The following is a 27,702-nucleotide window of genomic DNA, read 5'->3' on the forward strand; positions in this document are numbered from 1 at the left end:
CAACTTCCTATGTTTTAGGAAGTTCTATTTTTTCATAAAACTCATATAACCTGTAATTCCCTTCTTTGTGTGTGTGTGTGTGGCTGTTTGAAAATAACCTGTTCAGTTATCCATCAGAACTTGACAATTTATTTCTGGCCAAAGATTTCTTCTGGTGCTCATCCCAGACAACAAATGCTCTAACATGTTGTTCTAAAAGAATATTAATATCATAACCACCTCAGTTCTTCAGAAAGCTCAGATCTCTCCAGGAGCCAGTGTTCTTAGGCTTACTTCAGCGACTCAAAGGACATTTGCTAACATCTGTTTGGGACATTGCCCTGCATACTTCTGCAGACCGCTTAAAAACAAAAAACAAAAAACAAAAAACCAGGCTGCAAAGGCAGTTAGGGGACCACTGATCCAATTGTCTCTTCTTGCTAATGGCCATAAGTCTGTTCAATAGAGCATCAGGGGATATCAAAATGTTACCTCAACTAGGAGCTGCTTTCAGGGCCCTGGATGAAACCCCACTGACCCAGAGGAGGTGAAAAGCATCTTACGTCTTGATCTCAGCTGGCCTTTAGTCAAGGGTCTCAAACTCAAATGCCAACATGGGCCAGGCAGGTGACAGAAATGAGTGATGCAGGCCAGGTATAAGGCAATAGGGAGTGGTGGGGACTGTAGCAAACAAACAAACCCACATACCTTTCATAAAGGGAACCACTGACACCTCCAGCAGAGTGGTGCTGTGTGGGATATGAACCCTGAGTTGTCAAATGGTTTAGTTGGTTTTTTTTTTCCCCAAATAGTTAAATTTTTCGAGAAAAGTAAGAAGTCCAGATTTTTATGTAGAATGTCTCAACTTTCAAAACATTGTATAGGCAAAAGACAAGTAAACAAAAATAAAGACACAGTCGAAGGCGGCCTGCCAGTTTATGATGCTGCTTTGGGTAAAATGTAAAGAGACCCATTTGCTTGAGCAGATCGCCTCCAGAAGTCAGTAGGAATGCGAGCAGAAGTGTTAGGAAGCAGTGAATGTGTATGTGTGCACGCACATGTGCACTTTTGCCTACACTTGCATGTACAGATTAAGTAGACGCCTTGTTTTATTCACTCCTCCAGGAAACCGGCAACCTGGTTGTAGAGACAACATGTAGTCAGCTGAAGGCTGACTAAGAAAGTATGTTTGGGGTGCTAGATGATCTAGTCTAAACTACTCAAACTTCAATGTGCACATGAATCTTCTGGGAATCTTGTTACAGTGCAGATTTTGATTCAGTTCATCGAGTGGGGCCTGAGATTCTGCATTATAACAAGCTCCCAGGTGAGACCAGGCTGCTGGTTCCAGGACTACACTTTGAGTATGGAAGTTCTAGATTGGTGGTTCTCACACCTGAGAGGCTCTCACCTAGAGGGCTTATGAAGACAATCCCCAGGGTGTCTGATTCAGTAGGTCCAGGGCAGAGCCTGCGAATGTGCATTTCTAACACGTTCCCAACACGTGATGCTGATGCTGGGCGTTGCACTTTGAGAAACACTGGTCTACACTGTTAATGCTAAAGGTATTCAGAGAGGCTACAGAGTTCTGCAAGGCTATCCCCCTAACATGAGCTCCTGGAAAGCACACAATATCTGCAGGGGTCCTACCCTGTGCTTGGAGAGGCCTTCTCTGGTCGCTTCCCCCACTTCTACCCCTTTGCTCTGCCCCAACCCTGCAGTACAGTATCTTGTTTGATTTTCTTCCCAGCATTTATCATCATCTGAAATGGTCTTATTGGAGTTGTTTGCTCTATTGAGGTATAGTTTACATATAATAAGGCACACAAGTCCTAAGAGTTGAGTTCAATGAGTTTTGACAAATGAATACACTGTATAACTTTAACCCTGTCAAGATCTAGAACATTCCATTGCCTCAGAAAACTCTCTTAGTCTCCTTTCCAATCAGTTCCTATTTGGCCTCCCCCACCCCCACTCTCCAGAGCAGCACCCACTGTTGCCTTTTATCATCATAGAAAAGTTGTTTTGCCTGTTCTTGTACTTCATATAAACGGCATCATACAGCATGGCTCATTTCGATCTAGCTCCTTTCACTCAACATAATGTTGGTGGGACTCCTCTGTGTTGTTGCTTGTGCAAGTAGTTTGTTCCTTCTTCATTTATATTAACTAGTGCTTTATTGTATAAATATACCCCAATTTATTTCTCCAATCACCTGTTGGACATTTAGGTTGTTTCTGGGTTTTGGTAATGATAACGAAGGCTGTTATGAACATTCATGTACAAATCTTTGTGTGGACCTGTGTTTCCTTTCTTTACCTAAGAGTGGGGTTTCTGGATTAGAGGATAGATGTATGTTTAACTTTTTTATTTTTTATTTTTTATTTTTTTAAAGATTTTATTTATTTATTTGAGGCAGAGAGAATGAGAGACAGCATGAGAGGGAGGAGGGTCAGAGGGAGAAGCAGACTCCCTGCTGAGCAGGGAGCCCGATGCGGGACTCGATCCCGGGACTCCAGGATCATGACCTGAGCCGAAGGCAGTCGCTTAACCAACTGAGCCACCCAGGCGCCCTATGTTTAACTTTATAAGAAACTTCCCAACAGTTCTCTAATGTGGTTGTGCCATCTTACACTCCCACCAGGGAACTAGGAGAGTTCCCGTTGCTTTTCCACCTTGTCAGCACTTGGAACAGCCAGCCTTTTAAAAATTTTTACCTCTTCTGGGGGGTATATGTAGGTGTTTCTCATTGTGGTTTAAATTTACATTTCCCTGAAGACTAACGATGTTGCCTTATTGGAGTTCTTAATTTACTTATATTCTTGTCTTATATGTTATAATGACTTATATTCATGTGCTACTAAAATATAAGCTAAGTAGTAACTTTGTCCATTTTGTTTACCAATATATACCCATTGGCACAACAATATTTTTTTTCATTGCTATATATTTGATGGACGAATAAATAAGGAGCGCCAATATCAATTTCCTAATGGCTTCATAGGCAAAATGATTATATAGCCATTATTCTAGGGATGTAGTTGGCAACTTTTTTTGAAAAGGGAACAGCATAAGCCTACTTTGTGTCTGGACCAAATGGCACAAAAGGATCAGCCACAGTAACAATCACCGAAACCTATCTGGTACCTACAAGCAATGAGAGGTCATGGAACCTCAAACTTAAGGGCCAAGTTAGTGCTGGGGCAGAGTTGTAGCAACAGGCTGAAGAAATGATCCAGACATAGGAGGTAACATGGAAATGAAGTTAGGATGGCACAGGATCACTACCGGGGAAAAGTCAGAAGCAGAGGCGTGAACTGTGCAGAGGCTCAAAACAAGAGTAGAGTAGGTCAGCCCCAAATCAGCACCAGCCAGTTTCAATGGTGAAAATGAACCAGGAGTCTAGTCAGCTCTTACAGGGTTGAAGTCCAGAAGTAAGAAGCATACAAGGTGCACTACAAAGAACCTTACAAGTCAGACGAGACTGCAGGTGGAGCAGCAGTGTGGCATCAGGAGTCTTAAAGATGTTCTTACCAAAAAGACTTCCAATCAAGGTGGCAGCCTGAGGGCCAGCACAGGATGCCCACCACCTCCCACCGCATACAAAGAAGTGCAAGATAAAATATATATATATATTTTAAAATATTTTATTTATTTATTTGACAGAGAGAGAGTTAGCAAGAGCAGGAACACAAGCAGGGGGAGCGGGAGAGGGAGAAGCAGGCCTCCCGCTGAGCAGGGAGCTCAATGCGGGGCTCGATCCCAGGACCCTGGGATCACGACCTGAGCCGAAGGCAGACGCTCAACGGCTGAGCCACCCAGGCGCCCCGATAAAATATATTTTTTAAAGTCCTACCAATGTATTACTGAGCTCAAAACAAGGAAAGACATTTTCTAGGTGCTAGAGATGAGTGGGGAGTGGGAGTCATGTCTGGAGTCTGGAGTCTGTCCCCTAGGAGTACCCCAACCAGATCTGTTATCTGAGGAGCTCGAGTCTTACCCTAGAAGTGTAAGGGAGCTGAGGCTACAGGAGCCCTACCCAGGGAGGGAGCAGGGATAGGATACTTTCAGCAGAGTGAAGACATTCAGTCCCCAGAAATTAAACCAAAAATTGATTGATAATTAATAGACGCCCATACAGTCCTGCAGACTAGAAAATTACATAATCACCCCAGAGGAATGCCTCCGCATCCCACGGCACACACAGAACTTTGCACAAGACCTTTCCTGCTGAAACTCACCAACAAATACTTCAAAGCCTCAGAAGAAGAAATCCCACCCGAGTTACTACAAATAATGGGTCAGGGTGAAAGGGGTTATATAGTGGAACAGACAGAAGGAATAGGATCCGTAAGGTCAGAATGGACCTCACTGAAACAGTAATAGATGGCTTTGAGAAAGAACTGAACATAAACCTGAGAAATGAAAAATATAGGCATAGGAAAAAACTTAAATGATAAATGTTAATGATAACATGATAAAATGTTAATCACCTTTGATCCAATAATTCTACTTCTAGAAATTTATCCCAAGGAAACAATCTGGAATTCAAAGATTTATGTACAAAATGTGCAGTGTAGAATTATTTGTAATAGAAAAACTAGAGACACCCCAAATGTCCAGTAATGGAGGAACGGGAGGAATGGAGAAAACCACTCGATGGAAGGAAAAGTGTGTGGATTTGGGGGTCAGAGTGACCTAGGTTAGTTAGGGTTATGGAGCTACTGTTAGCTGTGGGTCCTGGGTAAATCATTTCACCTTTCTCAGCTCTACCTGAGAACACGAATATCCACCTTCCAGGGTTGATGTGAGGTGGAGAGGTGATGACTTCGAGGGCCTGGTTTATAAAAGACCCACCCTCAGTGGTGCCTCTTGTTATCATTATGCTTGCACGGTGGAATCATTAACGTGATGGTCACAAGGAATTCCGAGTGACCCAGGGAATGGCAAAACAAACACATAAACACAGAATACCAGGTTATAAGTGTGATCTGCTCTCATAGAAGCCTCATGAAAGAATTGGTTAAAGGAAGGAAAATTCACCAGTTATCTTTGATTATCTCAGGGTTGAGGAATTATGGGTGATTTATATCCTCCTCTCTATGCTCTTCTCTGTTTCCCCAATTTTGTTTCTGTTTTACAAAGAGTGTGTATCACTTTAATAATTAAAAAGGAAAAAATTCATACAAAAATCCAGTCACCCCTAGTTCTTAGAGGAAGCTTTTTGCATTCATCTTGTTGCCTTGGGAACCAAAATTAATTCTCACTGACTGCTGGGGATGCAATTTAGCGGGGTCTGGAGGTTTCTGGGCACTGTTACCTGAAGTTGTAGCCAGGGTACGAGGACTCATTGGTGGTCTTGTCGTCAAGGCGACGGAAACTGTATTTTGGACGACAGTGATGGAACCAGCTGTCCAAGTTGCAGTCCCAGTAGATCTCAATGCCCATGATTCCTCCCTGGGGAAGACACAGTCTCTAAGTCCTGCTGCACATGGGACACAGCTTCCAGACCTCTCCCTGCACAGGGAGGTTTTCTTTTTAGAGGGAAACACAGATTGACGTTTCAGAGCCACGAGCGCAGCCCCATCTAACACACACAAGTGGCTGCAAACGCATCTCCCTGCTCCTCCTCCCATCTGGATGCACCCTTAGATTTATTTTCCTAAGATAAAACTTTCAGTAAATCTCGTCCATAATCTAACACCTTGAATGGCCCCCCCATTAAAGATTAAGTTGAAGCTTGTTACACTGGAATTCAGGGAACCCCATCACATATCTTTTCTGCTTTACCTCCCAACACTCCTCTGGAGAAAGCTCTTATTTCACACTGTCTACACTTTCCCCTAAACAGAATTGGCATTTTTATTTCTTTTTTTTTTTAAACACCTTTATTAAGATATAGTTCACATACAATTGGTACAAGTGTATAAAAGTGTGTAATTCAACAGGTTTTAGTATATTCACATGTATGTGTGACTGTCACCATAATAAATTTTATAGCAGTTAAATTGCCTCAAAAAAAACCCCTAAACTTTTAGTCAGTGCCCCTTTCCACCCCTCCTCTCAGCCCTAAGCAACCACCAATTTACTTTCTGTGTCTATAGAGTTCCTTATTCTGAACTTTCTTTCATATGAATGAAATAATATAATATGTGATCTTCTGTGATGGATTTCTTTTACTTAGCATAATATTTTTATTTTTAGTTATTTATTTTTTTAAGTAGGCTCCATGCCCAGTGTGGAGCCCAATGTGGGTCTGAACTCACAACCCTGAGATCAAGACCTGAGCCGAGATCAATAGTAGGACACCCAACTGACTGAGCCACCCAGGTGCTCCCACTTAGCATAATATATATATTTTTAAACAAAGTGAGGGAAGGAACACAGGCAGGGGGAGTGGGAGAGGGAGAAGCAGGCTTCCTGCCAAGCACGGAGCCCGATGAGGGGCTCCATCCTAGGACCCTGGGATCATGACCTGAGCCGAAGGCAGACACTTAACGACTGAGCCACCCAGGCGCCCCCATAATATATATATTTTTAAAGATTTTCTTTATTTGAGAGAGAGAGAGCCAGAGGAGGAGCAGAGGGAGAGGGACAAGAAGACTCTGTGCTAAGCACAGAGCCTGATGAGGGGCTCAATCCCAGGACTCTGAGATCATGACCTGAGCCAAAATCAAGAGTCGGACGCTTAACTGAATGAGCCACCCAGGCACCCCTTACCATAATATTTTTAAAGTTCACCCATATTGTAGCCCATATCAGTACTTCATTCCGTTTTATGGTGGAAGAATATTCCATTGTGTGGATAGACTACATTTGGTTTATCTATTTATCCTTTGATAGACATTTGGATTGTCTCCACCTTTTGGCTGTTATGAATAATGCTGCTGTGAACACTTACAATGTGTGAGTTTTTGTGTGGACATGTGGTTCATTTCTCTTGAGTATATACTTAGGAGTGGAATTGCTGGGTACACTTGAACTTTTAGGTCTCAGCCCTTGTCTTTTCTCCCATTGAAATATTTCTCCTACCATCTCTCTAGCTAAATCCTCATCATCCTCCAAGACTCAACTTACAACCTTCCTTATCCATTCAGTCACCCCTCCTCCTCAATTCAAGGTGATCTTTCTCTTCTCTGAACTTCTAAGGAATCTTCTTAATCTCTTACCTCTACTTGGTACTTCTTTCTTCCTACAAACATGTTTTGAGCACCGACTATCTTATTTCACTGATTCTTAGACACCATTGCTTATCAGACAAGTAATTTTCTTTTTCTCAGAAGGAAATGCTGTCAATTAAACTGTGAAATTCCCTCATCGAAAGCACTTTTTGATTTCAGAAAGATTAAAATGTGAAAAAAGTATGTCTTTGAATCAACAAAAGATGGTATTTCAAGACAGTGTGCTAGATGCTAGGGATAAAAAGATGACTAGCAAGCAGACTCTGACTTGGAGAAAGGGGAATTACAGACTAATCACAATTGTCATTTATTGGCATGAAGCCAAGCACTCTGCATATTTTTGTGAATATCTGATGTTTCTGTCATTTAGCATCCAGTTCTCCTGGTAAAAATGCCTGGAATTTTCTTTGGCAAACGTGTATCCCAGCTGAATGGTTTGAATGGGACTGTCCTCTCTCCCAGCTCCCAGAATGGCAAGATGGTCTAGGCCTGGCCAGTAAGGACCTGATGACTGGTTCAGGAATAGGTATGTGGCCCAAGATAGACCAATCAGAGTCTTCTCTGAGACATTCTGTCAGAACCATAAAAAAAGAGGTCCTCTATTGGTTGGGACTACTAGCCAGAGATTGTGACAGTCCACAGCGGCATTGTCCAACAGAATCTTCTGCAGTGATGGAAATATTGTATATTCATGCTGTGCAATCAAGTAGTCACTGGCCACATGTGGCTATTAAGTGCTTGAGATGTGGCTAGTATGACAAAGGAAATAAATATTTCATTTCATTTCAATTAATTTAAGTTTAAATAGCTTCATGTGACTAGTGGCCACCATGTCAGACAGCACAGTCCTAGGACTTTGGCGGCTTTACCTTGACATGTGGACAATCTGCCTATGAATGACATCATCATTAAGGAAACAGCAAAGAGATGAAAGGAGTCAGATTCCTAAAGACATCATTTGAGTTCCTGGATGCAGCCATGCCTACTGCTATCATATGCTTCATTCAGTCAATAAATATTTATTGAGTGCCCATTATGCTGAGCATTATACAAAAATTAACAAAAGATTCCAAAGACGCCTGCCCTCGTGAAACTTCTAGTCAGGGAAGACAGACAACAAACAAATGGATATATAAAATATATACTATGTCAGATAGTGCTAGGTGCCAGGGATAAAAATAAACCTGGCAAGGGCCATAGAGCATGCTGGGATAGGGGTAGAGATTGAAATTGTCATTTAAAAATTTTTTTCAGAGAGTGGGGAGGGAGAGAGAAACTTAAGCAGGCTCCATGCCCAGTGTAGAGCCTGAGGCGGGGCTTGATTTCACAACCCTGAGATCATGACCTGAGCCGAAATCAAGAGTCTGACGCTTAACCAACTGAGCCACCCATGTGCCCTGAAATTGTCATTTTAAAGGTAGTAGTAAGGGAAAGCTTCACTGAGCTTATATTTGAGCAAATATTGGAAGAAGGTGAGGGAGACAGCTAATGCTACGTCTAGGGCAAGACTGTTCCAGGCAGAGGGGACAAGCAGAAGAAAACGCCCAAGGTGGGGTGCTCCCTCTTTAAAACAAATAAATAAAATCTTTTTAAAAAGAAAGGAAAAGAAAACTCCCGAGGTATGAAAGTGCCTTGGGTGTACTAGAAAGTCCATTTCCCCTGGTGTCTTTACATGAGTTAATAATACATGGTTCTTTTTTTCGCTTAAGCCAATTGAGTTTGGTTTCCTTTTGCCCCCAAAATGCTTTTTAATTTATTCTTTGCTTACATTATTTGAGTTGTCTGTCTATAAGGTGCAAATGGAAGAATCCTGACAAATCCAAGTGTGGTGGTCTGAATAATGACTCCCAAAGGTATTCCGAATCCCGGGTCCCAACCCTCGGAATCTTCAGATATATTATCTTATATGGCAAAAGAGACTGCAGATGTGATGAACTTAATGGGGAGATTATCTTGGATTATCCAAATGGGCCCTACATGTTTCCTTTTATAAATGCTCTCTCTGAAAAAGACCAGTATCTTTATAAGAGGGAGGCAGAGGGAGACTTGGCACAGAATAAGTCAGTGTGACCACTGACGCAAGATGCTGTGCAGCTGGCTTCGAATCTGGGAGAAGGGGCTACAAGCTTCTAGCTCTAGAAGGTGGAAAAGGCCAGGAAATGGATTCTCCTGTGGGGCCTCTGGAGGGTTCATGGCCCCAGTGATATCTTGATTTTGGTCCAGTGAAACTGATTTTGGACTTCTGACTCAAGGACTCCAGACCTCTGGCATGTTGTTTTAAGCCACTGAGATCGTGGTGGGTTGTTACAGCAGTCTCAGGAACTACTGCTCCAGGGATGTGACTCACAGGGTTGTTGTTGGATTAGATGGGGTAAAAATGCAGGGAAAGGCCTTGGCACCAACCAGGGATTTACTGAATGCTCAATAAAGGGAGCCCTACAACTAAGATCCAGGGGCCTGGCCTCTTGGCTATTTGACATCTTCCACCCCCCGAATCACACCCTCGCCATCCAAAGACACCACCAACCTGAATTGCCACATCTGAAAAATTATCTCCTGTTTCTTGGAAGATATCTCCTAGTCGGAAAATAGGACACTGTGGATTCTGAGTCTTGTGAAAGGTACAGGTGATGTTTACACCTGGCAAGATGTTTCTCCTGCACGCAACAAGAAACAAACAAACAAACGTATTTTTGAAAACTGAGACCCGTCTCTTTCATGGCAATGAGCCAGTTGGTAGCTGGGTTCCATGAAGGGCCCCGGGGATCCTCAGCCCCTGGGATTCACACCCTTGTGTAGTCCCCTCCCATCCTGTGCTGGGTTGGTCTGTGACCACTAGCATGTGGCAGAAGTGATGGTGTGTCACTTCCAAGCTTAAGTCATAAAAGCCTGTGACTTCCATCTTGTTTATTGTATTGTTGGCTTGCTGTCTGTCCCTCTCGGATCACTTGCCCTGGGGGAAGCCAGACACCATTCCTAAAGGACACTCAGGCAGTCCAAGGGGTGGTCCATATGGTGAGGAACTGAACCTCCTGCTGACAACTAGGTGAGTGAGCTTGGAAGAGGATTCTAGCCCCAGTCAAGCCAGAGATGACTGCAGTCCCCACTGACAGCCTGACTGCAACCTGAGAGACCCTGAATCAGAACCATCCAGCGAAGTCATTCCCACATTCCTTACCCACAGAAACTGTATGAGATAATAAACATGGGCTGTTAAGCTTCTAAATTTTGGCTAATGCATTACACAGCAGTAGATAGCTAACGGCTAGACATTCCGGGCACTTACGTGGTGTAGTTGTGGCCAGGGAAGTCAATGTTATTCTTGATGAGCACAGTGAAGTTTTCGGCACTGTTCAAGAGTGCGGGCCTGAGAGAGAGATTCGAAAAGGGGATCAGTGGGGCAGTGGGACCACAGGCTTCTGGTTTCTAGCTCGGGTCATTGCAATGAGGGAAGAGAAATGTAGTCTAGTGGCAAAACCTTCCTAAAAATCTAAAAAAGAGTAAGAATTTCTCTCTTCCTGAGACCCCATGGCATTTACTATAACCCTTCTCACACTCTGATGTAATTAATTGTATGTTTAGGTGTGTGTGGTGATGTGCTGGTAAATGTTTAACATTTCTTTCCCCCAGTGGGGAAGAAAAGCTCTGATATGTAGCATTTACTGATTACTGTGGTATATGTACTCCCACCATGGCTGATCTCAAGCCATTAGTGGGTATCACTGAACTTGGAGTTGGGAAGGGATGAGCATAATTGGCTCAGAGTCAGTATAAGCCAGCTCCAGCACACCTCTGTTTGTGTCTTTCCCAATAGACTTGGATTTTTCTTATCTTGGCATCCCGGCCTTTAGCACAGGGCCACACATATAGTCAGCTCTATTAGTTATAGGTTGATAAGCTCTGAGGAGCATAAATTCTCCATGAGTTAGAGGAGCCCAAATCCTAGACTTTAGGAAGGTCCACCGACAACCCATAGATTCATTCATTTGACAAATATTTATTCTGCCGGGCATGGGGCTAGGCATTGGGAATATAGTGATGAACAAGGCAGTCAAGGTTTTTGTCCTTATGTAGTTGACAGTCTGCTAAAGATGGAGAGAATTGGCTGTGGATAAAGAGATACAGCTGGTACCTTATTGTTGGCAGGCCTGAGTAGGTGGCAGATATATATAATGGGAGTACACCAGAAAAGGATGGAGGTATTTGGAAGGGGGCACCAAGATGATCTACTTTTTATTCCAAAATTGCCAGAGCCCAGCTTTGCCTCTATTTAGGATATAACTGTAGAGAACACTATAGTTTTTGCCTGCCCAGCATCCATTCCCCCTCTGTTAGAACCACCTCAGTTTTCTCCCTTTGGGATAGCCAGGTCTCTTCCACTCTCAGCCCAGAGGGTTGGGTGGGGAGGAGTCCATCTCCTGCCCATCCTTACAGCTCCCAGGATGGGCAAGTGACCCAGAGCTGGCTAAACAGAATAACCCAATCCTCTTGGCTATAGTGATTGGTTCATAGATTGTTATATGACTTAGGCCAATGAAAACATTCTAGGGTTTTTGTAGGAAATACTGGAAAAAGAAAAACTAATTTTTCTTTAGGATTGCTAGTAGTAAAGACAGTGTAAACCCGGAGTTCCCTGGACCACAGTGTGAGGAAAACCAAAATGGAAGAAAGAATAACTGGGCTGGGGGTGGGGGGTGGGTTGAAAAAGACAGAAAGAAAAAGAATCTTAATGACATCATTTTTATTTGAAGGCTGGATCAAACCTTTCCTGAAACTAGTACTTCTGGACTCCTCATTTACAGGAATTAAAAAAAATAATAACATTGTCTTTTTTCCTGAAGCCAGTTTAAGTTGTATTTCTGACATTTGCATAAAATATCTTATTTATAACAAATGCCTATGACATGCCAGACTGTTTACCTTTAGAACATCCTAAATGCTTCCTGGGCAACATTCTAAGAATAAGAGGACTTGAAACTTGAAGGATCAAAGTCCTTTATTCCTCTCTTATGACACGCTTAACTTTCTGCCTTGAATTATAGTTCTCTGTGCACATGTCTTACCTCTGATTAGCCTGCAAGAGGCTTGGGACCTGCTCGCTATCTGGGTCTGCTTGTATTTTTAGCACAGCCTCTTGTGCATAGTTACATGTAAAATTAATATCTAATACTTCCTATGTGGTATCGGATGTGTTGACTGAATGATTAAATGAATCATTTTAGTAATCCCTTTGGATAAAATATGAGGAAACTGAAGTTCAGGGGGTTGCTTGCCCAAGGTCATGTAGAATTGCAGTCCAAGGACCTACACATTGGAGATGCCCAGTATTTATCTGATGAATAAGTTAGCAACTGAAAACTACAGGTAATCAAGAGGACTCTTTCCTTCAACCAGGGACTACTTGAGTGTTAGCCGATAGCTCACTCAAGCCTGGGCAATTCTTTCCATGAAAAAGAAACTTCTCTGACCTAGGAATAAACCTGGGTGGTACCATTAATGATTGAGGGCTGACCCTGCCGAGTGCTTCCCACCCTGTCATGGGAAACCTTTGCCTGGACCTTCTAAAAAGTCAGCTTGGGGCAATCTTCTCTTTGCCCCAAAGATGCTGATGGTGTGGTTTTGAGTCACATTCATCTAGAGCTGTGTTCTCCCGTATAGTATCCCCTAGGCATGTGTGGCTATTAAAGTTGAATTTAAATTAAAAATTCAGTTGCTCAGTTGTAGTAGCCACATTTTAAAGTGCCCAATGGCCAATGTACCTAGTGGCTACCATATTGGACAGTGCAGGTACAGAACATTTTCATCATTGCAGAAAGTTCCATTGGACAGTGCTGGTCTAGAACCATCACACTTCTAGGGGGAGATCATTTTTGGGTGTGTGTCTATGCGCACGTGTGTGTGTGCACGCATGTGCGCATGTGTGCATTATTCAGCACTTACTATAAACTAGGCATGGGGCTCACTTTGCTTGTGAGGTACACGTATCATCTCATTTAATTCTCACAACAGCCCGCGAGGTGGGGCCAACTATTATCCTCATTTTACAAATAAGGAAAATGAAGCTCAGAGAGGTTAAGCCGCTTGCTCAAGGTCACACAGTGAGGAAGTGTTAGAGTCAGAATTTGAATCCAGGTCTCTCTATTCTTCTGCTGAAATGTACCAATCCCTGTGATTTCTGAGATTTAACATCAAGTTCTGCTTTCTGGGCCTGACATTGTGTATTAAAGAGAAGAATCAATATAGGGGATCAACAAATCTGTATGTCACTGTGACCACTAATTTAAGAAAACTTCTCTTCTCTCCCTCCCTCGCTCCCTCTTTTCCCCTCCTTCCTCTCCCCTTCCTTTCCCTTCCCCTTTCTTCCTTTTTCCTTTCCTCACTCCCTTCCTGCCACCTTCCCATCCTTAATCGCTCAGTATGGACACCAACCAGTCAGAATGGGACCTGCTGTAGTGCTAGAGGAGGGCTCCAGAGACGCTCTGTAAGGTGCTGGGACAGCCAGGGGCCCAGGGGCACCCAAGGGTGTTCAGGGTAGTAGTTATATACCAGCCCGTATAGAATTATTGCAATATTTTAACAATTAGCATGGCCTTCTCAGAGACCACTGGTGTGCCGGGGACGGAGGGGGAGAGAGGGAGGACTTTTCAGGACTTTTCATCTGCTCACTGGTCAGGGCCATCCCATCTCCGTGCCCCCCCCCCCCCCGCAGCTCACCGGGGGGCCTCTTCCACCTCCTCGATGGGACACCAGGCGGAGACTTCACAGGTCTTCAGCCTCTCTTTATACACTACACACCTTCCGGTTTGGATCCCTGGTGGGAGGGTGCGGGTGGGGTCAAGGGGCCAGAGAAGCACAGGTGTGAAAACGGTGGTTGCGTCATGAACTCAACCCAAGCAAGAGACTATTTATTTATGCTTTTCAACCCAAGCACTTTCAGCTTCCACAAAACCCCATTCGAACCACAAACTTACATAAGGCAACCCAAGCAAGGAACACATCGGATGGTAAGCTTTTTTAAAAAAAAGATTGAGAGAGAAGACAGAGAGACCATGGATGCTGTTGGTTTATTTTGGTTTCTTTGCAAGAAAAATGCTGAGAGAGGAGCTGAGCAGGGTGTGTTCTCTCGCCTGGCACACCTGGACTAGAACATGGCTTCTAAGTGGGAGGGCACTGAAGTCCCTTAGGGGTGTAGAGCATGGACCAGGAATGTGCAAAGCCACAGAATGAACATGACACATCTTCCTGGAGCGTTAGTGTCACTAACAGATTCCCGAGGGGGCAAGTTAAATAGTAAGTCATGTTTGAATGGTCTCTATACCAACTCAAACACACACGTCTTATGGTACAGAATGTAACATCCGTAGGCCTTTTTTGTGTATGTGTGTGTGTTATAACCACCGATGGTTTTATCTTTTTTGTGGTCATTTTTTTTTTTTAATTGTCACATGTGTCTTTAAGTTAAAACAAGAGATACAGAAATTCTGTAGGTTAATAGTGGTACCATCCCCAGGAGCCCTGGGGCTACAGTTCATACTCCTCAACCTTTGGGGAAATTCGAGGGGGAAAGCTCAGCATACACAGATGACACTGTGGGGCATTGATTTTCCTGTCAATGAGCGCCCTGAAGATGCTTATTCTGGGGGTTTTCAGGAGCTGTCCTCACTGGGGAATTAGATCACATTGCTAGTCAGTAGCTAATCCTCTGGGGACAGAGCAGAGGCATGGGACAGACAGGCTCTCCCACGGCCTGGTGAGGGTGGAAGAAGGCAGCTGAGAGCCAGAGGCTAAAGATTTGAACTTTAGGGCATTGTGAATGTCACCAAGATACCAGACCACCCACCCCCCAGGATCCCCGAAAAGAAACAGAACATACCTTTGCTCTGCGGGTCCATCCGTCCCTTTTTACAACCCCTGTCAGAGGAACAGATCGTCCTTCGGGTGGGAAACTGCAGGGAGAAGGACAGGATAGTGGGGAGTAAGCAATGTGTGTCTCTTAAGATACAGAAATGCAAATGCCTCTGTCCACATCAAAACTTGTACACAAATGTTCATAGCAGCACCATTCACAGTAGCCAAAAAGTAGAAACAACCCGAATATTCATCAGGACAAACAAAGCGTAGTGCATTCATACAATGGATATGATTTGGCCATAAAAAGGAAGGAAGCACCGACACCTGCTACAACACTGATGACCTTTCAAAACTTGATTCCGAGTGAAAGCAGCCAGCCCCAAAATGCCACATATCGTATGATCTCAGTGATACGAAATACCCAGAATAGGCAAATCCACAGAGACAGAAAGTAGATCAGTGCTTGCCAGAGGCTGAGGGAAGGGGGGAATGGGGAGTGACTGCTCATGGGTACAGGACTTCTTTTTGGGGCGATGAAAATGTCCTAGAATTAGGTAGTAGGGTAGTGGTACAACACTGTGAAAATACGAAAACCCACTCATTTCTCCACTTTAAAATGGAGGACTTTATGGCATATGAGTTATATGTCAATAAAAAATAAAAATAAAACTCTAAAAAGCAGACGCCAAGGCAGCCAGGTACCACTTTCAGGGAAGGGCCCCCGGGCTGGAGAGCAGAACTGGGCAAAGCCACAAGCACGAAGGCTCAGCAGGAAATGGGAAGGAAGGGGTGCCAGCCAGCACTTTTTCCTGGCTTCAGAAAATGAGGTCAGCTAGGCCTCCGGACTGAGGACAGAAGAAGGAAAAGAGAAATGCAATGACTAGTTTAGGCCCATTTGACTTTCTGTGTTCTAGGGAGCAGGTTTAATGGCCGGTCTTAGGGGAACCAGAGCCTGACCGTAGTGTGAAAATGGCTCTGCCCATCATCTTCCTTTGACCTGTACCCCCTCCAGCAACTCTTCTCACCCGCCCGACCACTCCAGGTCCCCTCCTTACGTCAGGACATAACCCCTGCTGTTGGCCTTCTGTCTTGAGAAAGTTTGTCATCACGAAGAAGGAGTTCCCCTGCAGAGAAAGAGGAGAGGAGGCAAATGCCAGGCCTTGGAGAGCAGAGCTACTTAATCATAATAATCCAGCCTGCTCAGTGCCTGGGGGCGAACCTTCCACCTTTCTAAACTACGCTCTAGAAATCAGGTCTGGGAGAAACTTGGACTGTGCTGAGGGCTTAATATCAAAGCTGGATGTGCCACCCTGCTGAGCTAAAGGAGAGCAAAGGGACATTCAAACTGATTGAGTATTCATTTTCCATTCCAGCCTCAAAAGCAGTCTTGTCATTTTTTGGACACCATAAAATCCCATTAAATTGAAACTTAAGAGACCTGGGGAGTGGGGGTGGGGCAGTGGGGTGTTGGCTTCATCAGAACGCTGTTCAGATTATCCAGGATTTTAATTAAAGGGCAAAAGGCAGCCCACAACCCAGGAAATAGCTGGAGATCTTACTGAACCAGCTCTCCCCCCCGCCCCAGAAACAAACAGATAGTGGCCTGGGTTTTATGGTTTTGCAAAGTACCCCAGCTCCCAGAGGCTGCAAAAGTGTCCCTTTGTCCCTCCAGCCTCCCTATCTGTTCTTTGGTGTTCTCATTCCTACTTTGAGTCTCCTTTTTGACTATTCTACTTTTATTTTCTCTTCTCGCAAATGTAAGCAGTCACATAGCCTCTCCCTGTGATCCACACCCTTCCTGTCTTTGTCATCTCTTTCCTTTCCCTTGTGTAAAAATGTATCTGAGTGAGTGTTTTTTTCTAGAGACATTTTTGTTGATAAAACTCCACACAAACAATTTAGAAGGGCCAGTCCTGTCCAGGCAGGAAGTTCTTTGTCCTTCTGGATCTAGGCAGACCTTGCTGACTTGATGGCCCTGCTTCTAAAAAGCTGTGTATATATCAAGTTGTGAGTGAATCAAACCGTGCTTTAAATGCACCAGATCACACTGCTATTTTGAGAAACCCCGTAGGACTCGATAAAGCAAAGAATCATCTTTGAGCTGCTGGATTTGACCCAATTTTGCAATTTTTAGGTTTTCTCAGTTGGGATTTTCACAGAGCTTTTTAAAATAGGGCCAGTGTTTTTGTGACATGAGGCTAAGGGTCCCAGGGGAGGGAGGCAGGGCCCTGGTGGCAGTGACCAGGGAGGAGTCCTTGGGAGTTGCTGACAAGAGCTCACCTGCAAGGGGAAGGTGTAATCTGCAGTGTCAAAGACCCCAGACACCATCTTCTTCATTCCATTCTCCAATATCTCCACTTTCACCTCTGCTATTCCTTTCACCTTGGTGTGCACGGAACTGATAAGAGGCTCTTTCTTTTGGTACCGCTTGTCACTGATCAAAGCAAAGCTAAATGGCAGACACAGAAAAGCATAAGTGGTTTTCTCAACAGAGGCACAGTGTAGTGGTGTTGGATGCAGGTTCCGAAGGCTCCCTCCATTCACATGCTGGCTTTTCTGGGTGACTTTGGGCAGCCTACCTACCTGCCTTCTCTGTGACTCATTTTCCTTATCTGTAAAGTGGGAAGAATCATCGTACCTACCTCAGAGGTGGTTGTGAGGATGAAATGAGGTATGTGTGCAAACTCCTCAGCATCATATCTGGTACGCTATGAGCTCTCACCACGTGATGGAAATGATTGCCCCCAATGTCAGTCTCCAAAATTGCCTAATATAGACCCTGATTTACAGGGCAACTTCTCAAATACCAGAGTCCAGCTCCAGATTGGTCCACCTGTTTTGTCCTGGGGCTGAGCAACACATCAACGCTTAAGGATGTGTCCAGCAGGTCAGCCACCTATTTTCCAGAAACATCCACCTGGTTTATAATTAATATTGGTCATAGCAGCTGCCCTTTATCGAGCACTTAGTACATGCCAAGTGCTCTTCATGCATCATCTGTTTAATCTTCACAGCAATAGGAGATGGTTACTGTTATCATCGCTTTTATAGATGAGAAAATGGGCTGAGAGGTAAAGGAAATTACCCAAGATAACACAGATCGTCAGTGGCAGAACTGAGATCCTCATTTGGTCTACCGTCTAGCCCAGAGCCAGACCTCTTAGCCCTATATGCCATAGTATGATGTAAAGTTTAAAGAAATCCAAAACAGCATTCTACATTCAAACAAATGCCTGTCCACGCGTGCTCATAGCAGCACTATTCATAATAGCCTAAAGACGGACACAGCCCACATATTCAGCAGTGGACAAATAGATAACAAAATGTGGTCTACCTGTGTGATGAAATATTATTCAGCTATAAAAAGGAATAAAGTACTGAGACATGCTATACTGTGTAGGAACCTCGAAAACATTATGCAAAGGAAAAGAAGACAAATACAAAAGGTCACATGTTGTATGATTCTATTTATGTGAAATAATCCAGAATAGGTAAATCCATAGCGACAGAGAGTTGACTGATGGGTGCCCGGGGCTGGGGAGCTAGAGTGACTATGAACGCGTGTGGTTTCCCTTTGGAGTGGTGAAAATGTTTTGGAACTAGATAGAGGTGGTGGATGTACAACAATGTATTATTAAATGCCACTGATTTGATCACTTTACAATGGTTATTTCATGTGATATGAATCTCACCCCAATAAAAAAAGGAAAAAATGTTTTTTAGCTATAGACGTATGTTGTAGAAATATAAAAACAAACACAGAATGACAAATACCAAATTCAGCATGGTGTTTATAAGAGGAGAGGAAAGAGAGTGGGATCCAGGCGGGGTCTGCAGGGAGCTAAAACTGGATTAATAATACTTTATTTCTTAAATTGGATAGTGGTACATGGGTGTTTACTATATTTTTGTCAATATATTTTAGTATTTATATACCATTCATTAAAAGGGAAAGTTCACCAGGGGTGCCTGGCCGGCTCAGTTGGTGGAGTGTGTGCAGTTCTGGATCTTGGGGTTGTGAGTTCGAGCCCCATGTTGGGTGTAGAGATTACCCAAAAATAAAATCCTAAGGAAAATAAAAGAAAAAAGAAATCTCATCAAGAAGGACTTTGGAGCTAGAGATCCAGATTTTAGGTCCAATCAGCATATACGAGAAGGAGCTATGACATACAGTTCCATAGATAAATATAATACTTGTTCGACAGCGTATTTCAGCCTAGCATAACAATGTGAACATGGTCTGTGCAGTGTTTCCATGTCAGACATGGCGACATTCTCCCAGAATAACACTGGGTTAGTTTGGCCCACCATTTGGGAAGCTCGATTTGAATCTGTCATATTCATTTCAGGCACACAACATATTATAGATCAGCTGTAACGGAATCCAACCATCTCATAAGTCAGAAAACTTGTCTTTGTATGATAATGAACCTATTATACAAGAGCTGCATCAAAGGAAAAAAAGAGGAAAAGAGTTGATGGTATCCTGCCCTAACGACTGTCCCTAAGACTCAGACAAGCCATGTCACCTCTGGCCATTGGTGTAGTCCCTGAACAAGGGGACGGCTGCCTGGCTCTCTGATCCCTGTGAACTTTCAGCTCGAAGAAGCTACAATTCTGTGCATGCTGAAGACCAAAAATCCACTGGTCCCTCTGGCGCATGGGCAGGAAGGAGCTGGGGGCTTACTGACGCCTTGTAGGATGGGGAGAAAGAGATGGTGGGATGGAAAGCTGCTGAGCCTGGGGAGGTCGGAAGAGGACTAATGTGAGGGGAAGTGGGCACTCACAGGCAGGTCTGGCCTCAGAGGGGGGCTGCAGAGGGATGGAGAGGAGCGAAGGACAGAGAATGAGCTCAGCTGTGGAGCTCTGAGGCTTGCACACAGCACCGACTCAACAGGTGTAGATGAAGGTGCCCACCATGAAGAGGACCTGCACACTCTGAATATGAAGGGCTTTCTCTTATTGGCACCTCAGGGGGCCCCGGGCCCATGCCAGCATGGTGAGAGAGCCCTCAAAGGGCCTCAGGCCAGGAAGCACAGCTCAGCAAAGCTTGACCCTCCCTCACAGCGCCTGGACTCACTGAGTAAAGGTAACTCTAAAGTGAAAGGATGGGATCTGAAAGTGAACCACCCTCAAATCTGGGTAACTGACACTTACCTCAAGGCCAACATTTTCTTGGCGCCTAAAGGAACTGTGGGCCCTGGACACTGTCCTCTGTACCTCATGGAGAAGTTGAGCCCACAGCCTCTGCTTTCTGTATTTATAACCCCAAGAGAAGAATCCAATTATTTCCATCCCTGCCCCACTCAGCAGTGGGGTGAGGTCCGCAAGGGGCCAAGGACAGCAAGAGATGCACTGAGAAGAAAGTGGAGGGGAGCCTGCACCCCCAAGGCAAGTTAAGTACCGATTGTATTAGTTTTCCATTGCTCCTGTAACAAATTACCACAAACTTAGTGTCTTCATGCAAATTTATTCTCTTAGTTCTGGGGGTCAGATACCTAAAATTGGTCTTATGGGGCTGAAATCAAGGTGACTCCCGGAGGGCTGGAGGCTCCACGAGAGAATCTGTTCCTCACCTTTTCCAGCTTCTAGAAGCTGTCTTGGCATTCTTGGGCTCCCAGCCACGTCACTCCAACCTCAGCTCCCGTTGTCATATCTTCTTTTTCTAACTTTGACCCTCTTGCTTCCCTCTTTTGAGGACTCTTGTGATTACATTGGGGACACTCAGATAATCAAGAATAATCTCCCCATCTCAAGACCTTGAACTCAATCACATCTGCAAAGTTCCTTTTGCCCATACAGATTCATAGGTCCTGGGGATTGGGAGTGGAAATCTTTTGTGGGCCATTATTCAGCCTACCCCAATATAGTTGGCCTATTGTAGCTTTATAAGAGCTCCCCCCGCCCCCGCCGCCCCACCCAGGCTTCACCCTACCCCACCTATTCCTGAGCTAGAGTGAAGGAGTTTCAGTTCCTTGTTACCCACGGCTTAACTAAGACATCATCTTCACTTCTAATTTCCTTTGGCTATTGCATTTCTTTTCCATCAGCCAACGCTTCTGGAACACCCTTCCTTATAATGCTTCCCAAATGCTCTCTCTCATTCAAAGAACTTGTATTCCAGAATACAATACTTTCTACACATTCAACTTCAACTACACATTCAATGGAGAACAGAGTGAATCTTAATCTATTAGTTAAAGTTTATCAACTAGAGGAAATATAATAGATACATGTAAAATCCTGACCTTGAACTAAAAAACTCAGTTATGCCAGTACAAACAAGAGCCCACCCAAGGTGGCAGAAGTTTTTGTTAGAGGCCCGAAATTTTTAGATAATCCTGAGCCCATATGAACCAACATTATGTTATATCATCCAGAAGAAAACAAAACGACAAAACAAACAACTAGTGTTATCTTAAGCTTCAGTGAAAGAAGTAGAATATTTCACTCTTGGGTGGTGGTAAGCCAGTGGCCTATGGCCACATTAGGCAGCCCTGTGTTTGGGTTTTATGGGCCACATTTTTCAAGAAAACCTCTTTAATTGTTGTAAAAGTGTAAATTTCATAGAACTGCACAAAGAATATGAAGAGCTTCTAACATTCTCCCTCCCAGAGGTTACTGCTGTTGAAACAGAGTATCTTCCAGGTATCTCTTTATGCCCATACCTTGACACCCAAACATGGCCACACTCTACATGCTTTATGTAACTTGCTATTTTTACTCAATAATATATTATTAAATCTTTCCACAACAGTAGTGATAAACATTATGATAAAAATAGATCTATGATATGGAATGACTTTTAATGGCTACAGAGCATTCTAGTGTTTAGATTGGAACATATGAAATTGCTCATTTTTTAGACCAAAGGAGTAGATATTGGCAATTCCATATAGTTCAACCTAAGAGGCGAGTTGTGATAATTTGCCCCCTGTCTCTTCCTGGTGGATATTTAACTAGAAGTTTTGCTCAGTTTTTCCAATTGTAAACATTTTTTTGGTAACCCTGATACAGCTCTTACTGTGTGCCAAGCACTCTTTTAAGCATATGTTAATAATATATATTAACTCTTTCATTTCTCACCTCTCCCAAAACAACCCTGTAAGGAAGGTCCTGGTATTATCCCCACCTTGTATCTGAGCAAACTGTGGTACAGACAAAGCGAGCCTAAGTTAACATAGTGCTATGGACTGAATGTTTGTGACTCCCTAAAATTCAAATGTTGAAACCTAACCCCTAGTGTGATGGCATTAGGAGGTGAGGCCTTTGGGAAGTAATTAGGTCATGAGGGCTGAAGGGATTAATGCCCTTATAAAAGAGTTTCCAGAAACTCCTTGCCACTTCTATGTGAGGGCACAGCAAAACAATGGCTGTCTATGAACCAGGAAGTGCATACTCACCGAACACCTTATCTGCCAGCACCTTGATCTTAGAATTCCCAGCCTCCAGAACTGTGAAAAGCACATTTCTGTTGTTTATAAGCCACTCCATCTGTGGTATTTTGTTATAGTGGCCCCAACAGACTAAGACACAGAGTAGCAACACTGGCCCCACAGCTTATGCTCTTTTGGATGCTATTATAAATGCAATTATTTTCTTAATTTCCTTTTTTAATTCCCTCTTGCTGGTGTACAGAAACACAACTGATTTTTATGTGTTGATCTTGTATCTCAAAACTTAATGAATTGGTTTATTAACTTTAATTGCTTTTTGTGACTTCTTTTGGATTCTCCATATATAGGATCATATTATCTGAGTGGTGTTTTACTTCTTCCTTTCCAATTTGGATGGCTTGTATTTCTTTTTCTTGCCTAATTGCTCTGGCTAGAACTTCCATTACAATGTTGAATAGCAGCAGTGAAAACAGGCATCCTTGTCTTGTTCTTGATTTTCGGGGGGTAAACATTCAGTCTTTCACCATGGAGGCTCAGCCTGTTTTCTTCAGCACTATGCTTCATTGCCTCTCCTCCCTCTCTCATGTCGCCAGGCATGTACTTGCAAAAGAATCTTTTCACACCAAAGATAAATTTCACACCCTAAGATAAATTTCTGGGTTAAAGGATGTATACATCTCATATTTCAATTCATTTTGCCAAACCACAAAAAGTTGAGCCATTTCATGCTTCCACCAGCAAAGCAAGAGTGCATGCACCACTTTTAAGAGAGCCTTGACAAAACAAGAGTGTGGTTGTGTGGGCTTGGCTGAGATAGTAAAGGAAAAATGCAGTAGCAGGTTACAACCATTTGAAGAGTGTCAACTACAAGAGAGATCACAGGGCAGAACTCTGACTAAAGGGTAGAATACAGGGAGACTGATTTGGGCTCAGTGTAAGGAAGAAATGTCTAATGGTTAGTCCCAGAAAAGAATAAGCTTTCTTTGTGGCTGCTAGTTGGTGACAGACGATGATGATGATGGTGGTGGTGGTGGTGATTTTCATTTATCTCATCATCTCCCTTTCTCTGATCTCCTTTTCATCTACATTCCGACATCATTTCCCACCTTAAAAATAAACCCTCTCCTGACCCCACATTCTTCTCCTACCACCACCACTCAGTGCCTCTCTTCTCCTTTGTAGCCAAGTCCCTTGAAAGAGTGAGTCACCACATCCCTTTCTGCATCTCCATTCACTCCTCCGCCCACTCCAGTCTGGCTCCCTCTCCACCACTTCTCTAAAGCCTCTCTTGCCAAGTAAACAGCAACGTCATCCTTGCTACATCTGATAGACATACTACAGATCTGATCTTCATAAAACTCTCAGCAGCATTTGACCCCGATGACCATGCAACCCCTTTCCCTTCTTCCCTTAGCTTCCTGGAATCCACATTCTCCTGACTTTCTTTGGATCTTCATGGCCACCCATCTGAGAATCCTTCAGGAACTTCTGTGCTCCCCATCACTTAAATGTTAGCATTCTTCAGGGGTCTGTTCTAAGCCCTCCTTGCCTTCTCATTTACATCTGTGCTTTCTGGTCAATTGTAGCTACTTCCATGGTTCTAGTTACCGTCTATACGCTGGTGATATAAAAAGCTCTATCTCTAGTTCCAGATTCACCTATCTATCTACTAAGCATCTAAATTTGTATGTCCCATATACATGACAAACTCAGTGCCTTCAGTTCTGAACTCATCTTCCACCCCAGATGGGCTCCTCCCCATTCCTATCCCAATAAGTTCTCCCACCACACATCAGTTGCCCAATCCAGAAACATTCCATAGCATCCCTTCCCTCATTACCCCTCAACCATTCAGTTGTCAAACCTTGTTTTATCTTCCTAATGCTATTCATCTACTTCTCTCCTCTACCACTGTCAGTCCAGGTCACCATCACCTCTCACCTGGACCACCCAGTAGCCTCCTGAATGGTCTCCCTGCCTCCATTTGTGCTCCTGTCTCCTCCATATTCTATGTGATTTAGTAGTAAAAGTCTGGGCTCTGGAGTGAGAAGCTTGGGTTCAGTCTTGGCTCTACCACTTACTAGCTACATGGCCGTGTGTTAAGTTACTTAATTTCTCTGGGTCATTGTTTCTTTTTCTGTAATAAGGAGATGTTAGTATTATACTGGGCAGGGTATCTGGTTCTAAACAGAATCCGCTCTGCTGAGTTTGAGAAGAAATATTGTCTAGAAAAGGCAAATCTATATGGTTGAAATTTTTCATAATGAAATGTTGGTGGCAGGGTGGGGAAGACTCTCCGTGCTTTCTCAGTGTCCTCAGGATGAAGTTCAAGGCTGTTCATAATATGATCCTTGCTGGGCTTCTCCAGTCCCACCTTTGCCTCCCCTTCTTGGCATCTTGCACGTCAGCCAGCTGATGCGTGCTGCTCTGTGAATAATCCATCGTTCCTCTTTTCAGCACTGTGTTAAAAACCCAGGAGGGCTGGGAGGTTCCTGCCCTGGGTGGGAGGCTGGGCTGGAGTGGTGGTGCCTAGAAGCCCGTGCGTGTGTGAGAACTGGTCCACAGAGAAACCTCGGTTTCCAAGGTGAAATGAGAAAACCAGGACAACCAGGCAAGCTCTCCATAAAGCTAAATTTATTCATTTGAAACGACCATTTCAGTAGACTGTGTGCCTCCAGCTTTCTTAATGTTTTAGTGTAGACATTAATGGAGGGATGCCGATAGATGGTAGTAGTTGTTTGCTTGCTTGACATGGCTGACAATGCTGTTGGTCGACAAGTTTGCTGCCCCTCAGTCTTCCTCCTGTCAGTAAAGGCATCCTCATCCACCTGGGAACCCCGAGTCATCTTCCCCCTCCTAGCAAATCTGTCAGTTCTGCCTCCAAAACTTATCCCTGTTTTGCCCACTTCTGCCCACCTGTGCTATCCTGTTATCATCCGGTTCACCGCCTCTCTCATCTGGGCGATGTTGGCGCCCCTCTCACTGCCCTCCTCACATCACTCTTGCCCCCTATCATCTGCTTCTGCACAAAGGCCCGAGAGCACTTTTAGAAACAGGAATCAAATGGTTGCAATCCCCTCTGTAAACCCTGTCAGCGGCTTCCCATGGCCCTGAGGAACAAATTCCAACTCTTCCCGTGGTCTGGCCCTTGCCTACCTCTCTGCCCTTAGCCCCTGCTCCTCCCTCCTCTCTCACCAGCTTCTGGAACATGCTGTCCTTCGGGCTGCTCCTCTTTTTTGCTTTCAGATATGTGCATTCGCTGTTCTTTCGGTCCCTTGAATCAGGTAGCTGGATTCTCCTCTTCCTAGAAGCAGTCTCCTCCTGAAGTGGGTTTTCTCTGGACCCCCATCTCTATCACATCACCCAGGAGTTCAGGGTAGGATGAGAATGTGGCAAATCTCTTCATGTTTCTGTTGCCCTCAAGTGGCAGGAGCCATAGGGGGGCCATGCCTGGGTTGGATTTGCCCCTCCCCGGCCTCTGGTGTCCCCTCCCATCTCTGTGGTGGACTCACTTCCACTCAGTTGGGGAAAAGGCCCAATCTCACAGGGAGGTGTGTGGCAACCCTCCCATGAAACAGGCAGCCAGCCAGGAATTACATTTAACAGCCACAAACCAGCACAAAGCACCATCTCCATGGTGCTTTCTGTTAGCCTGAGTAGAGGTTGACTGGGTAAGGGAGAAGAAGCAGTTTGAGTGGAGTTTGTTCTCCTGTTTTTCTCTCAATCTTCCCTACTCTTCTGTATGCACTGGAAAATCTTCTGAGAGGGCTGGTCTCCAAGGAGGAGGGAAATCTTCCCAAGAAAATGAAAATATCTTTTACTTCTCTGCTTAAAATCCTCCTACAGCTTCTCAACTCACTCAGAATAAAATCCAGAGAACTCAGAGTGGCCTCCAAGGCCCTGAATGATCTGCCCTTCCTCCCCCACCAGTGTTATCTCTCCAGTTCATGCCCTTTCTCTCATTCACTAACTTGTTTCCTCTGCTCCAGCCATACTGACCTTGCTTTTCCTTGAACGCCCTATCAAGTCTCTACCTCAGGGCCTTTGTACTTGCTGTTCCCTTCACCAGAAATACTCTTCTCCTAGATACTTCATGTCTTGTTCCCTCCCTTCATGCAGAGCTCAGCCCAAATATCTCTATCCCACACGCACTCACATTTGCCCATTATCATTCTCTGTTCTTTGCTTTATTACTCTTCATAGCATTTATCACCATCAGATATTTTATTATGTCTTTTTTTGCTTTTTTTGTATCATATCTCTCTCCTCCACTGGCATATAACCCCATGAGTTGTAGGAACTTTGTTTCACTCACTGTTATAATCTCTAGAGCCATGAACAGTGCCTGACTTATAGTATATAGTCTAAAATTTATTTGGGAGAATGAATGAACAATAGAAAAGGGTAAGCTTATGGGATCCTCATTTCAGCCTCCCTCCCTGTCCTGCACTTGCCCAGGCCAACCCAGAAAGACAAAGTTTGTGGTGAAGAAGGAAGAAGCATTGATTGGCCAGGGATTGAGGAGGCCTAGTACTCAGGCTTTCACAGTCTGCCCGGTTACCCTTCAGTAGTGTGCTTTCTGGGTTAAGAGCATTGGATTGGTTTTGGATTTGAATCCTTTTTGAAAAACACTTTCTACCTGGATGATTTTTTAGAAATTAACTCCATCTTTCATAGCTTTTCTTTCCTTATCTGTGCAATAATGAAAAGAACACTTACATCCCAGCTTACCAATTGAGATGATATAAGTAAAGCCAACTGTATAAGGAAGTTATTTTTATTGTCATTCAGGTTTTTTCAGTTAGTTTTCCTGGGAGTATAATCATCATTATCCCATTCTTCCCACCTCATTGAGACCAGAGGACAAAACATAATCATGGATTGGAAAACCCTGTGGAATTCTAGGAGCTGATTCTTGGAGGAAATCTCTGTTGAGAATACCAAGGGCCCTGCCCTGGCAATAACCTGGAGCAGAGTCTCCACAGCCCAGGTGCAGGGCTGAAACAAGCCAAGGACAGAGCAGTAGACTTCAGAAGTCTCTGGAATTTCTGGCTTTTGGAAAGACCCTGTAATGGATGTTTTTCCTTTGCCCCACCCCCCCTTTCTTTTCCCATTTCTTCCAGCAACAGTATTCTTCTTTCCTAAGGTAAAGTCACTGGATGTGGTTCAGATTGGGCTCCTTGAGCCCTGCACCCTGTCCCTACTTCCTGCCACAGGAGTGAGCACATGACTCAGGATTGGCCAATCAGGGGACACCATGCCCCCAGCCACGAGGATTGGTTCAGAAGTGGGTA

The 27,702-nt window shown here is 44.1% G+C and overlaps 2 protein-coding genes across 2 annotated transcripts in view; one reads left to right on the forward strand and one right to left on the reverse strand.

Moving 5' to 3' along the window:
* IFT81 (intraflagellar transport 81) overlaps nucleotides 1–27,702 on the forward strand; it is a 182,113-nt gene that overhangs the window by 33,769 nt on the left and 120,642 nt on the right. The gene's annotated exons all lie outside the window — the stretch shown is intronic.
* The window catches only part of P2RX7 (purinergic receptor P2X 7), a 43,949-nt gene that overhangs the window by 11,372 nt on the left and 4,875 nt on the right, over nucleotides 1–27,702 (reverse strand). The window contains exons 2-8 of the mRNA XM_045887695.3: nucleotides 17,292–17,460; nucleotides 16,067–16,135; nucleotides 15,034–15,106; nucleotides 13,875–13,971; nucleotides 10,447–10,527; nucleotides 9,688–9,817; nucleotides 5,300–5,436 (exon numbers count right to left, since the gene is read on the reverse strand). Coding sequence (XP_045743651.1) covers nucleotides 5,300–5,436; nucleotides 9,688–9,817; nucleotides 10,447–10,527; nucleotides 13,875–13,971; nucleotides 15,034–15,106; nucleotides 16,067–16,135; nucleotides 17,292–17,460 — 756 coding nt within the window. The remainder of the gene's footprint in view (nucleotides 1–5,299; nucleotides 5,437–9,687; nucleotides 9,818–10,446; nucleotides 10,528–13,874; nucleotides 13,972–15,033; nucleotides 15,107–16,066; nucleotides 16,136–17,291; nucleotides 17,461–27,702) is intronic.

The sequence above is a fragment of the Mirounga angustirostris genome, unplaced genomic scaffold (assembly GCF_029215605.1).
Source record: "Mirounga angustirostris isolate CCGP_5_RB_7025 unplaced genomic scaffold, mMirAng1.0.hap1 SCAF_14, whole genome shotgun sequence".
Classification (NCBI taxonomy): Eukaryota; Metazoa; Chordata; class Mammalia; order Carnivora; family Phocidae; genus Mirounga; species Mirounga angustirostris.